Source organism: Bufo bufo, chromosome 7 (genome assembly GCF_905171765.1).
Source record: "Bufo bufo chromosome 7, aBufBuf1.1, whole genome shotgun sequence".
Classification (NCBI taxonomy): domain Eukaryota; kingdom Metazoa; phylum Chordata; class Amphibia; order Anura; family Bufonidae; genus Bufo; species Bufo bufo.
Window position 1 is genome coordinate 133,362,327 of NC_053395.1, and position 15,343 is coordinate 133,377,669.

The 15,343-nt window shown below is 40.6% G+C and overlaps 1 protein-coding gene across 1 annotated transcript in view; it reads right to left on the reverse strand.

The window, feature by feature from the left end:
* Nucleotides 1-15,343, reverse strand: part of ADAM23 (ADAM metallopeptidase domain 23) — a 475,404-nt gene that overhangs the window by 94,973 nt on the left and 365,088 nt on the right. The window contains 1 exon segment of the mRNA XM_040441050.1: nucleotides 9,797-9,847. Within this exon segment, the coding sequence (XP_040296984.1) occupies nucleotides 9,797-9,847 (51 nt within the window).

Below are 15,343 nucleotides of genomic sequence, written 5' to 3' on the forward strand. Positions count from 1 at the left end.
CAGCCATGAGCCAGATTATTTAGACCTTTTTCCCTTACCCATATGGCTGCTGTGCTTCTAGTGCTTTATTCCGCATGCCCCAGCTGCCGCTCCACCTCTCTGTGTCTCGGTTGCTTGTGACATCATCCGGACATGCGCTGTGTCTCTCGCTGAACGCTGATGTTGGCGCCTAGCATGCAACTTGTTGTCCCTCATGTGGTAAGCACACCTGTGTCTCCTAATTCCCCTGTAGTTTTATTAACCCCTTAGTGGCCACTAAAAAGCCTTTTTAGTGACATAAACAAAGGGGGTTTTAGCTAAACAGCTGGCTTTAATCAATCATTACATGTACCCAAAATGGTGCATCAAAAACTATAATTTGTCCTGCAAAAAATAAGACCTCATACAAGTACATTGATGTATGCGCCGGCATCAGTGAAAACACAGATGCCGGCGCATTAACCCCTTCTATGCCGCAGTCAGCGTTGACCGCAACTTAGAAGGGGTTTGCTGCGGGTGAGGGAGCCCATCAGGTCCCCACGCTGCTGTGGCGGGGACCCGATGGGTGAGAAGGCAGCCCGATGCCATGCAGAGGCTGCCCAATGCCTTGCATGGCATTGGGACCTTCCTTCTACGGTTGCCCAGGAGATTCAGTCCCAGCGATCAAAAAGGCATATGTCCCAAAAAATGATACCTATAAAACCGTCACCTCATCTCGCAAAAATCGCAAAAAAAAAAAAAACTTTAGCTGTCAGAACATGAGACACAAAAACATATATATTTTTTTTCAGATATGCTATTATTGTGTTAAAGTTAAATAAATAAAAAAGTATACATATTAGGTATCGCCACGTCCTTAACAACTAGCTCTATAAAAATATCTCATGACCTAACCCCTCAGGTGAACATCGTAAAAACTAAAAAATAAAAACTATCAAAAAAGCCATTTTTGTCACCTTACATCACAAAAATTGCAACACCAAGTGATCAAAAAGGCATATGCCCCCCAAAATACTACCAATCAAACTGTAACCTCATTCCGCAAAAAAGGAGACCCTACCTAAGACAATCGGTCAAAAAATAAAAAAGCTATCAAACTATGGAGACACTAAAACATAATTTATTTGGTTTAAAAATTTTTATTATTGTGTAAAACTTAAATAAATAAGAAAAAGTATCCATATTCGGTATTGCCACGTCCGTAACGATCTGTTCTATAAAAATATCACATGACCTAACCCCTCAGGTGAACACTGGGAAAATAAATAGATAAAAACTGTGCCAAAGTTACACATTTTTTGGTCACCTCGCCACATAAAGTGTAATAATGAATGATCAAAAAATCATATGTACCCAAAAATGATACCAATAAAAACATTAACTCCTCCTGCAAAAAACAAGACCCTGCACAAGACGATCGGCAGAAAAAATAAATAAATAAGGCGTTCAGAAAATGGAGACACAAAAACATAATTTTTTTTCAAAAATGCTTTATTATGTAAAAGTGAAACAAACAAAGTAGCCATATTTAATATCATTGCGTCCGTAACAACCTGCTTTATAAAAATAGCACATGATCTACCCTGTCAGATAAATGTTGTCAAAAAATAAAAACGATACCAAAACAGCCCTTTTTTTGTTACCTTGCCTCACAAAAAACGTAATATAGAGTAAATAAAAATCATATGTACCCAAAATAGTAGCAATAAAAATATCTGCAGTTGTTTCTTTTATGCCATTTTTTACAATTCTAATGGTAAGACTATAGAGAAAAGCACATGAGAAAATGTCATACCTTGCCCATGCTATGATTTGATAAAAATGCCACTGACTACAGTTGTTGCCAAAAGTTTAGAAGTTTTGAGACTGAGACATATTTTGGTATTTTCAAAGTTTGCTGCTTCAGTGTTTTTAGGTCTTTTTGTTAATTGTTTGAATGGTTTTGTTTATGGTGGTTTGGTAAGGTTTTTGTACAGTCATGGCCAAAAGTCTTGAGACTGACACAAATTTTGGTTTTCACAAAGTGTTTTTGGAACCATTTGTCAGATGGTTCTATTGTATACTGAAGTACAATTATCAGCATTTCATATATATATATATATATATATATATATATACACACACACTGTATATATATATATATATATATATTTATTTATTTATTTTTATTGACAAATACATTAAGTTTCAAAGACTTTGTATTTCCAGTGTTGACCCTTCTTTTTGAAAACTTCTGGCATGCTGAATATCAGCTTCTGAGACAAATTCTGATTGATAGTAACTAGGGTTGGTCGAGCACCAAACTGCTTGTGTGCTCTGGTGCTCAAGTAGAACACTTCCCGATGCTAGGGTGCTCTACAGAGCACCCGAGCACAATGGAAGTCAATGGGAGAACCCGAGCATTAAACCAGGCTCCTTGCTCTGAACAGGGGAGGGTGTTGGGACTCTAGTTCGGCTTAGGAGTCCCTGCTCTGACTCCATATATAGCTATGTCCATATATGGAGTCAGTGCTTGGGGACACCCCAGTGTATTTAAATCTAATTTAGCCTCTATTTCTAAAAAGTTTCTGACGGGATTTTAAACTCACAACCTTTTACATTACAGCCCAGAATGTTAACCACTACACTATAGAGCTGCATGGCCAGTTACTAAAATAAAAAATAAAATATGAGACTTCTGCTGTATAGGAATACTTACTAGTAAGTATTCCTATACAGCAGAAGTCTCATATAATTTTTTTTTTTTAGTAACTGGCCATGCAGCTCTATAGTGTAATGGCCAGTTACAAAAAAAATTAAAATTATATATATATATATATATATATATATATATATACACACAGTGGGATGCGAAAGTTTGGGCAACCTTGTTAATCGTCATGATTTTCCTGTATAAATCGCTAGTTGTTACGATAAAAAATGTCAGTTAAATATATCATATAGGAGACACACACAGTGATATTTGAGAAGTGAAATGAAGTTTATTGGATTTACAGAAAGTGTGCTATAATTGTTTAAACAAAATTAGACAGGTGCATAAATTTGGGCACCACAAAAAAGAAATGAAATCAATATTTTGTAGATCCTCCTTTTGCAGAAATTACAGCCTCTAAACGCTTCCTGTAGGTTCCAATGAGAGTCTGGATTCTGGTTGAAGGTATTTTGGACCATTCCTCTTTACAAAACATCTTTAGTTCATTCAGGTTTGATGGCTTCTGAGCATGGACAGCTCTCTTTAAGTCACACCACAGATTTTCAATTTTATTCAGGTCTGGGGACTGAGATGGCCATTCCAGAACGTTGTACTTGTTCCTCAGCATAAATGCCTTAGTGGATTTTGAGCAGTGTTTAGGGTCGTTGTTTTGTTGAAAGATCCAGCCCCGGCGCAGCTTCAGCTTTGTCACCGATTCATGGACATTGGTCTCCAGAATCTGCTGATACTGAATGGAATCCATGCATCCCTCAACTTTGACAAGATTCCCAGTCCCTGCACTGGCCACACAGCCCCACAGCATGATGGAACCACCACCATATTTTACTGTAGGTAGCAGGAGTTTTTCTTGGAATGCTGTGTTCTTTTTCCTCCATGCATAACGCCCCTTGTTATGGCCAAATAACTCAATTTTAGTTTCATCAGTCCACAGCACCTTATTCCAAAATGAAGCTGGCTTGTCCAAATGTGCTTTAGCCCACCTCAAGTGGCACTTTTTGTGCTGTGGGCAGAGAAAAGGCTTCCTCTGCATCCCTTTCGCATACAGCATCTCCTTGTGTAAAGTGCGCTGAATGGTTGAACGATGCACAGTGACTCCATCTGCAGCAAGATGATGTTGTAGGTCTTTGGTGCTGGTCTGTGGGTTGACTCTGACTGTTCTCACTATTCGTCGCTTCTGTCTATCCGATATTTTTCTTGGTCTGCCACTTCGAGCCTTAACTTGAACTGAGCCTGTGGTCTTCCATTTCCTCAATATGTTCCTAACTGTGGAAACAGACAGCTGAAATCTCTGAGACAGCTTTCTGTATCCTTCCCCTAAACCATGATAGTGAACAATCTTTGTTTTCAGGTCATTTGAGAGTTGTTTTGAGACCCCCATGTTGCTCCTCTTCAGAGAAAATTAAAAGAGGAGGGAAACTTACAGTTGACCCCCTTAAATACTCTTTCTCATAATTGAATTCACCTGTGTATGTAGGTCAGGGGTCACTGAGCTTACCAAGCCAATTTGAGTTCCAATAATTAGTTCTAAAGGTTTTGGAATCAATAAAATGACAACAGTGCCCAAATGTATGCACCTCCCTAATTTTGTTTAAACAATTATAGCACACTTTCTGTAAATCCAATAAACTTAATTTCACTTCTCAAATATCACTGTGTGTGTGTCCTATATGATATATTTAAATGACATTTTTTATCGTAACAACCAACGATTTATACAGGAAAATCATGACGATTAACAAGGTTGCCCAAACTTTCGCATCCCACTGTATATATATGAGACTTCTGTTGTATAGGAACACTTACTACTAGTAAGTATTCCTATATAGCAGAAGTCTCATATTTATTTATTTTTTTAACCGCCTCACGTCCGCCCATAGGATATAAACGTCCTATGGGTGGACGTCTATTTCTGACAGCACGTTTTAAAACGTCCTGTCAGAAATAGCAGCTGCACGCTAATCGTGCAGCTGCTGATCGGGTTGCCCGCTGTCAGTGACAGCAGGGCAACCCTAAGACAAGGCAGGGACAGTGCCCAGGTGTCCCTGCCTTCACGATCGCTGCAGACACAGCGCTCACCGAGCGCTGTGTCTGCAGAGCAGGAAGCGCTGTGCGCTTCCTGTTCCGGCCCGGCGGTCATGTGACCGCCGTGACCGGAGAGTGCAGGGGCTGTGTGAGGTCTCTCAGAGACCTCGATCAGCCCTGCTGTGAGGCTGTACAGCGCAGGATTGCTGCTGTACAGCCTCTATAGGGGTGCATTTGTCCTGTAACTGGGGCTACTATGTCAGCCCCAGTTACAGGAGAAATCAACAGTGTAAAAAAAAAAAAAAAGTGAAGTAAATGTCCCCCAGAGGTCTTGTATGACCTTATGGGGGACGAAAAGTGTAAAATAAAATAAAAATAAAATAAAGGGTTGAAAAAATAAAATAAAAAAAAGTTTCACATGTAAAAAAAAAAAAAATCCCAAGTAAGGAATAAAAAAAAAAATTAAAAATAGAAAAAATAAAATAAAATAGACATATTTAGTATTTCCGCGTCCGTAAAAACCAGCTCTATAAAAATATCACATGACCTAACCCCTCGGGTGAACACCATAAAAAAAAATTAAAAAAACTGTGTCAAAACAAGCAATTTTTGTCACCTTCATCACAAAAGGTGCAACACCAAGTGATCAAAAACGCGTATGTCCCACAAAATGGTACCAATAAAACCGTCACCTCATCCCGCAAAAAATGAGCCCCTACATAAGAAAATCTCTCAAAAAATAAAAAAACTATAGCTCTTAGAACATGGAGACACTAAAACATCATTTTTTTGGTTTCAAAAATGCTATTATTGTGTTAAAGTGAAACAAATAAAAAAAAGTATACATATTAGGTATTGCCGCGTCCGTAAAAAACAGCTCTATAAAAATATCACATGACCTAACCCCTCGGGTCAACACCGTAAAAAAAAAAAAAAAAAAAACTGTCAAAACAAGCAATTTTTGTCACCTTGCATCACAAAAGGTGCAACACCAAGTGATCAAAAACACGTATGTCCCACAAAATGGTACCAATAAAACAGTCACCTCATCCCGCAAAAAATGAGCCCCTACATAAGAAAATCTCTCATAAATTAAAAAAACTATAGCTCTCAGAACATGGACACATTAAAACATAATTTTTTGGTTTCAAAAATGCTATTATTGTGTAAAACTTTAATAAATGAGAAAAAGTATACATATTAGGTATCGCCACGTCCGTAACAATCTGCTCTATAAAAATGTCACTTGACTGAACCCCTCAGGTGAACGCTGTAAAAATAAATAAATAGAAACTGTGCTAAAACAACCAATTTTTTGGTCACCTTGCCCCATAAAGTGTTATAATGAATGATCAAAAAATCATATGTACCCAAAAATAGTACTAATAAAACTGGCACCTTATCCCCTAGTTTCCAAAATGGGGTCACTTCTTGGGAGTTTCTACTGTAAGGGTGCATCAGGGGGCTTCAAATGGGACATGGCATCTAAAAACCATGTGGAGTTCCTTTCCTTCTGCGCCCTGCCGTGTGCCCATACAGCAGTTTATGACCACATGTGGGGTGTTTCTGTAAACCGCAGAATCTGGGTAATAAATATTGAGTTTTGTTTGGCTGTTAACCATCGATGTGTTAAAGAAAAAAATTGATTAAAATGGAAAATCTGCCAAAAAAGTGAAATTTAAAAATTTGATCTCCATTTTCCTTTAATTCTTGTGGAACGCCTAAAGGGTTAACAAAGTTTGTAAAATCGGTTTTGAATACCTTGAGGGGTGTAGTTTCTACAATGGGGTCATTTATGGGGGTATCCACTATGTAGGCCCCACAAAGTGACTTCAGACCTGAACTGGTCCTTATAAAGTGGGTTTTGGCAATTTTTTAAAAAATTTGAAGAATTGCTTCTAAACTTCTAAGCCTTCTAACGTCCTAAAAAAATAAAATGACATTTCCAAAATGATGCCAACATAAAGTAGACATATGGGGAATGTTAAATAATAAATATTTTATGAGGTATCACTTTCTGTTTTAAAAGCAGAGAAATTGAAATTTAGAAAATTGCGAATTTTTCAAATTTTTAGGTAAATTTGGGATTTTTTCATAAATAAAGGTGAAATATTTTGACTCAAATTTATGACTATCATGAAGTACAATGTGTCACGAGAAAACAATCTCTGAATGACTTGGATAAATAAAGGCGTTCCAAAGTTATTACCACATAAAGTGAGATATGTCAGTTTTGCAAAATTTGGCCTGGTCAGGAAGGGGGCAAAGGGCCCAGATGGGAAGTGGTTAAGTAACTAGCCATGTAGCTCTATAGTGTAGCGGTTAAGATTCTTGGCTGTAATGTAGAAGGTTGTGAGTTCGAATGCCACCAGAAACTTTTCAGAAATAGAGGCTAAATTAGATTTAAATACACTGACTCGAGCATTGCACTCGAGCACAAGCGATATTCGGTCGAACACCGCAATGTGCCGAGCATAGCGATGCTTTAGCCGAACTGGTGTTCGGCTGAGCATGCTCGCCCAACACTAATGGTAACCAATTATTTTCTAATCACTGCTTTGATTTTATCACAACTTCTGTGTATTTTTCTTTCTATATGTTCTCAATGGGATTAAGATCTGTTGAATTTCCTGAACATGAACCCAAAATGTTGAATGTTTTGCTCACTGAACCACTTAGTTATCACTTTTGCCTTGTGAAATGGTGTTCCATGATACTGGAAAAATCATTGTTTATCACCAAATTGCTCCTGAATTGTTGGGAGGCGTTCTGGGAGTATGTTTTGATACCTTTTTTTACCTTCTTTATTCACAGCAGCGTTCTTAGTCAAAATTGTGAGTCAGCCCACTCCCTGGGATGAGAAGCAAAGCCCACATATAAATGCTCTTAAGATTGCTTTACTGTTAGCATGACACAGGACTCATGATAACATTCACCTTTTCTTCTCAGGACAATAATTTTTCCAGATGTCCCAAACAGTATGAAGTGGGCTTCATTATAGAAAATAACTTTACCCCTGCCCTCTGCAGTCCTGTACTTCCTTCAGAATGTCAGTCTGTCCTTGATGTTTTTTTTGGAGATAAGTGGCTTCTTTTCAACCCTTCTTGACACCAGGTGATCCTCTAAAAGCCTTCACGTCACTATACGTGCCAACAATAAAGCATGTTGAGAACATTCATGTGTGGGATTGCTTCTCATCCAAGGTAGTGGGTTCACTCACAATTTTGACTAAGACCACTGCCATGAATAAACGGTAATGGTATCAAAACAGCTTACAAAAGTAACTTCTCCCAATGATCTAGGAGCAATTTGCTGATGAACAATGCTTTTTCCAACATAATGAGGTATCATGTCACAAAGCAAAAGTGATAACTAAGTGGCTCGGTTAACAAAACATTAAAATTTTGGGTCCATGGTCAGGAAACTCCAAAAATCTCATCCTCATATAGAGTCCACCCCTATAGTCCACAGTAGTAATATGGCCCATACTACCCCCTGTAGTATAATGTCCCCTGTAGTATAATTACTTCCTGTAGTATAACACCCCTGTAGTGCTAGTACTGTATGTATAATACTCTGACCACTTGTAGTATAATATCCACCTGTAGTGGTAGTACATATAATACTCTCTTCATGTAGTATAATGCTCCTCTGTAGTACCCCCTGTAGCACAACTCCCACTGTAGTGCTAGTATGAATAATGCTCTCCCCCGTACTGCCTCATGGGCTTCAGGCAGTGAAATAGGCTCCTGTGTCCCACTGTAAAGTGCCACCCACTCAGAGGCAGGTCTGCCACAGTCTGGAGCAAAATGCTCATCTTGCTTCATGGCAGATGTGGCCTTGCCAGTGGTCAATCCTCGAAAAGCAGGTGGACAAACAATTAAAAAATATAAAAATGTGATAAACTCCAAGCAGTGATTGGGCAAGAATGGGTTACTATCAGTCAGGATTTGCCAGGGCAAATTGCAGACGTTTTTTTTAAAAAAGGGTCAACGCTGTAAATATAGAGTTTTTGCATAAACTTGATGTATTTGTCAATAAAAGAAAAAATATATATTATGGCCACAGGGTTACTGACCCCCGCCAAACAAATGTAATAGCAAGCGATCAAAAAGTCATACACACCCCAAAATCATACCAATCAAACCGTCATCTCATCCCACAAAAAATGATACCCTACATAAGACAATCTCATAAAAAAAAACAAAAAAACACTATGGCTCTCAGAATATGGAGACACTGAAACATGATTTTTTTTTTATTCAAAGATGCTGTTATTGTGTAAAACATAAATAAATAACTAAAGTAATAACTATTTTTAGAGCTATTACTATCTATTATAAAAGTAGAGAAATTGGAATTTGGAAATTGCAAATTTTTCAAAATTTTTGGTAAATTTGGTATTTTTTTATAAATAAAAATTAAATTTTTTGACTCATTGTACTTCATGACAGTGGTAAAACTATGTGACGAGAAAACATTCTCAGAATGGCCTGGATAAGTAAAAGTGTTTTAAAGTTATCAGCACATAGGGCTGTTTCACACGAGCGGATGCCGTGCGTGACAACCGCTCCGTGAATGACAGCCAAGACCCGATGCAGACTGCAGAAGCAGGGAGCATTAACATGATTGATAATGCTCCGTGCCTCTCTGTGATCTCTTTACTACGAAATCACAGTGACAACTTTATCTCACTGTGATTTCGTAGTAAAGAGATCACAGAGAGGCACGGAGCATTATCAGTCATGTTAATGCTCTGTGCTTCTGCAGTCTGGATCGGGTCTTGGCTGTCATTCACAGAGCGGATGTCACGCACGGCATCCGCTCGTGTGAAACAGCGCTTAAAGTGACACATGTCAGATTTGCTAAAAATGGCCTGGGCCTTAAGGTGAAAAATGGCTGGGTCCTTAAGGTGTTAAAACTTAAAAGGTAGCACTACTGTTATTTGTAAAAACAAAGACTATATCAAACATGGAGAATTATCAAACAATTGGCCCTGACATGGAGATTAAAGGAAATAATCCAATCTATATTATATGTAACATGATTATTGGTTATTTTGTAAATTAAACAAAAAGTTACCTGATTTGAATCACAGGCATACCCATCTTGCTTACGAAGATTAGGTGGACACTATGAAGACAAAGCATGATATAGTTGAACATATTGTTGTGATATATAATAATTATATTTAGAAAATGTAAGAATGTATCTTACTCAGGTAGTCTTATATTGTTCAACTTTTCTGGCAACTTAAAGGGTCACCGGGGGACATTTATCAAAATTGGTTTAAAGGAAAACTGGTTTAGTTGCCCATAGCAACCAATCAGATTCCACCTTTCATTTTCCAAGGAAGCTTTAAAAAATGTAAGGTGGAATCTGACTGGTTGCTATGGGCAACTAAGCTAGTTTTCCTGCACACCAATTTTCATAAATGTCTCCTACTGAGTTTTCATAAAATGTTTGATATGTCATAGAGACATATCAAAGGTTTTGATTGCTGGAAGTCTAATTGCTAAGAAACTCATCAATTGCTAGAACGAGGAGAGAGAAGCATTCACATATCACACTCTCTCTCCTCACTGCATGAGACGAAACGAGATGGATTCAATAGAAAGCTTCATCCCTAAAGTGAGGAGAGGGAGCACGATATGTGTGCGCTTCTCTCTCCTCATTCTAGTGATCGGTGAGGCGCTCAGACCCCCACAGATCAAAACCTTTTAAATGTCTCTATAACACAGCAAAAGTGTTATGAAAATTCGCCGTAACCCTTTAATCTTTAGAAATAATTATAGTATAGCATGTGAAAAAATAGTTCCATGTCAGATTATCAGTGTACCTAAACTTTTAAACATATGGGGTCATTTATCAAACTGGTGTAAAATTGAACTGGATTAGTTGCCCATAGCAACCAATCAGATTCCACCTTTCATTTTCCAAAGGAGCTGTCAAAATGGTAGCTGATTGGTTGCTATGGTTACAATGTATTGAAACCTGTTCTCAATGTAATATACTTAAAGGGGTTGTCCAGAATTGGTGACATTTGCTTAAAGGGAACCTGTCACCAGTTTTATGGTGTCCTAACTCAGGCTGGGTTCACACTTGAGCGTTTTACAGCGCGTTCAAACGCGCTGTAAAACGCTCAACACATGAAAACCAATGCTTCCCTATGGCCCTGGTTCTCACTCGAGCGTTTTACAGCGCGTTTGAACGCGCTGAAAAACGCCCTACGCTCAAACAAGTTCTTGAGCTTCTTTGGGGCGTTTTGACGCGCGTTTGTGGCCATAGGACACTGCAGTCAATCACACAAACGCGCGTCAAACGCGCGTTTACTATTGCAAAAAACACGCATAAAAACGCGCGACAAAAATGCGCGTTAAACGCGCATATCAAATACGCTCAGGTCTGAACCCAGCCTAAGGGCAACATAAATAAGTGACTGATTCTCTTAGCAAAATGCTGGGTCACATTCTTTAAATGACCTAGTCAATCTGCCAACATCTTGTATTGAAAAGCTCCAGCTGATAATGATGAGTCATGAATATTCATGAGCTCCTGAATGACAGTTTTTTTCCATATGAATCAGCAGCAGGTGGGCAGGGGAGTGGCTATAGCTCTGAATTAAATAAACGCTGGACTCAATGACATCACGCTTGACTCCAATCAGCTCATTAGCATGCAGCATGCGGCATCTTTGTGTGTATATTATGAGGTAACCATCTGTCACACCAGTAAGTGAATACATCTAAGGTACTTTTTAGTAGTTAATGATTGTATATAATTAGTTAGAATATAATCAAATATCCACATGACAGGTTCCCTTTAAGTACACTGTAGTCACCTTAATTGTACATACATGCCTGCATTACCTTTATTTTCCTTTTCTGATGCCCCGTTTTTTGATCTCTAACTTGTAGAGAAACCGCACTTCCGGCTTAGAATTCGGTGACGTACCGGGCCCCTTTGTGGAGAGCAAACCCTCTTCTTCCGCTTCGCAAGGAGGCCGGTGAGGTCACAGGCACCCACAGACATTATTCAGAGCACAGGGAGGGCGGGTAATAGGCGGCAACAGGCTGCGCTAAGTAACGCCCCTCTCGTCCGGTAATGTCACCGGCACACAAGAATATTATGCAGAGTGCAGGGAGGTTTGTAGGTGGTAACATCAGGGATATGTAACGCCCCTCTGGTCCAGTGACATCGCTGGCACACAAGAATATTATGGACAGTGCAGGGAGGGAGGTTTGTAGGAGACAACATCAGGGATGTGTAACGCCCCTCTGGTCCGGTGACATCGCTGGCACACAAGAATATTATGGACAGTGCAGGGAGGGAGGTTCATCGCTGGCACACAAGAATATTATGGACAGTGCAGGGAGGGAGGTTTGTAGGAGGCAACATCAGGGATGTGTAACGCCCCTCTGGTCCGGTGACATCGCTGGCACACAAGAATATTATACACAGTGCAGGGAGGGAGGTTCATCGCTGGCACACAAGAATATTATGGACAGTGCAGGGAGGGAGGTTTGTAGGAGGCAACATCAGGGATGTGTAACGCCCCTCTGGTCCGGTGACATCGCTGGCACACAAGAATATTATGCACAGTGCAGGGAGGGAGGTTTATAGGAGGTAACATCAGGGATGTGTAACGCCCCTCTGGTCCGGTGACATCGCTGGCACACAAGAATATTATGCACAGTGCAGGGAGGGAAGTTTATAGGAGGTAACATCAGGGATATGTAACGCCCCTCTGGTCCGGTGACATCGCTGGCACACAAGAATATTATACACAGTGCAGGGAGGGAGGTTCATCGCTGGCACACAAGAATATTATGGACAGTGCAGGGAGGGAGGTTTGTAGGAGGCAACATCAGGGATGTGTAACGCCCCTCTGGTCCGGTGACATCGCTGGCACACAAGAATATTATGGACAGTGCAGGGAGGGAGGTTCATCGCTGGCACACAAGAATATTATGGACAGTGCAGGGAGGGAGGTTTGTAGGAGGCAACATCAGGGATGTGTAACGCCCCTCTGGTCCGGTGACATCGCTGGCACACAAGAATATTATACACAGTGCAGGGAGGGAGGTTCATCGCTGGCACACAAGAATATTATGGACAGTGCAGGGAGGGAGGTTTGTAGGAGGCAACATCAGGGATGTGTAACGCCCCTCTGGTCCGGTGACATCGCTGGCACACAAGAATATTATGCACAGTGCAGGGAGGGAGGTTTATAGGAGGTAACATCAGGGATGTGTAACGCCCCTCTGGTCCGGTGACATCGCTGGCACACAAGAATATTATGCACAGTGCAGGGAGGGAAGTTTATAGGAGGTAACATCAGGGATATGTAACGCCCCTCTGGTCCGGTGACATCGCTGGCACACAAGAATATTATACACAGTGCAGGGAGGGAGGTTCATCGCTGGCACACAAGAATATTATGGACAGTGCAGGGAGGGAGGTTTATAGGAGGTAACATCAGGGATGTGTAACGCCCCGCTGGTCCGGTGACATCGCTGGCACACAAGAATATTATGCAGAGCGCAGGGAGGTTTGTAGGAGGTAACATCAGGGATATGTAACGCCCCTCTGGTCCGGTGACCTCACCGGACATTGCGCAGCTTTATCTATGAAGATAGAGAGGAGGGATATGTGGGCAGGAGGTGGAATATCAATGAGGGGGGGAAGATGCACGGAGGAGTAGACACTGATCTGACTGATAGCTCAGACGCCGCGATGCTGCGGTGCCTTGTGGGACCCACAAGTCAGTGCGACAGGAAGTTACCACAGATATACACAAACATGTCAATATTCAGTGGGGGACCGTTGGAGCACTGGAAAAGTGCTAAAAATACAGGAACACAACAGAGGGACCTTGAATCAGGTAGACATGGTAAGATATCATGTTTTTAAAAATCTATTTGATCCCGGACAACCCCTTTAAATATTTTTTTTTTACTTTGCCTAGTAAAATACGCACCTGAAGTTTGGAATTGCTTTGGAATCCGTACACTCATACGTTACTGACATGTTCGTGGTATACAGGTGTACAGAGTCCACTAGCACTGCAGTAAGTAATGTACAGTCAGGAGCACACATCGCTTGTTGCAGATCTGCTCTCCAAAAGCACTGCATAACACATGACTAGAGAATATGCCAGGCTTTAGTGAAATGGGCACAAGCAAGAGCAGCGTAGTGGTAGAGCTCATGCCTTTGTTCGCTCCACTCTGCTAAAAGCCTTGTAGCAGAGCATAGCAAGAGGAGGCAGGAGCTCTAGCACATAACTGCTCCTGCCTGTGCCCACTCCACTAAAGCCTGGCATGGCACATTGATGATGTTCTATGCAGAGGTTTTAGATAGTGGAGCTCATACAGGCAGAAGCAGCTATGCGTCCTCCTGCCTGTACATGACTCACTGCGGACCCAGTGCAATCCATACTCTCAAGTATGGATTCCATACCACTATGGGCATCTAAATTTCAGGTGCCTATTTCACAAGGAAAAAAAATAATAGTAACTAGATGTTGTCGTTTCTGAAGAAACCACAGGATGTTGGCTTGAAATCTGATTGGCTGTTGGTGGCTCCACCATCTTTTTATACATTTTAACCTTTGTTACACACTGACCAACCCTGCCGAGTTTGGGTGCTGTGGCTTAAATACTGTGAGAATGACAGGTTTTTAAAGGTTTCTCATTGAAGTCAATAGGGAAAATCTGATTGGTTGTTTTTGGCTCCGCCACGTTTTCTATTTTTGGAGTGAAAGTAACCTATGATCTGATTTCTGATATTTGAAGCCCCTGACATCATTTTTCAATTTTCAGCATTTTTTAATTTTCCCATTGAAATCAATCAAAGAAATCGGATTGGTTGTTTTTGGCCCCGCCCAATCTTCTGAATTTTAATCCTAATCCTAAATTTGTCCAACTGTACCAAGTTTGGGGACCCTGCCATTAACAGTGTAAGATCAGCGGCAGTTTTAAATTTCCCCATTAAAAACAACTGACTAAAATATGATTGGCCGTTGTAGACTCTGCCCACTTTTTATCAATTTTAACCTTTGTCACACACTGACCCACCCGGCCGAGTTTGCGTGCTGTGTCTTAAATACTGTGAGAATGACAGCTTTTAAAGGTTTCTCATTGAAGTTAATAGGGAAAATCTGATTGGTTGTTGTTGGCTCCGCCCACTTTTTAGCATCCCCAAAATGAGACAGACATTCTCACAGTCCTCCAGTGACCAACTGTGCAGCGGCAGTTTTAAATTTTCCCATTTAAACTAATGGCTGAAATTTGATTGGTTGTTTGTGGCTCCGCCCACTTTTTAGAGTCCCCAAAATGTGACAGAAATTTTCAGGTTGACCTCATGACTAACTGACCCAAGTTTGGCGAATTTAACTTAAAAGCTGTACGAGTGGCAAAAGTAAAAAAATTCCAATGAAAGTCTATGGGAAAAAATGGGATTTTCGGAGGGCCGCCCCAGGGGCCCGGATGGTGGGATCGCTTAACAAAGCACAAGCAACCTATTCGGGTATGTGCCGAACAAGTTCTTTGCCGTGCAAAGTTTGGTAATTGTACTCCTAAAACTGTGGGAGGAGTAGCGTATAGAAAATTGCTACATTTTCATTGGCCG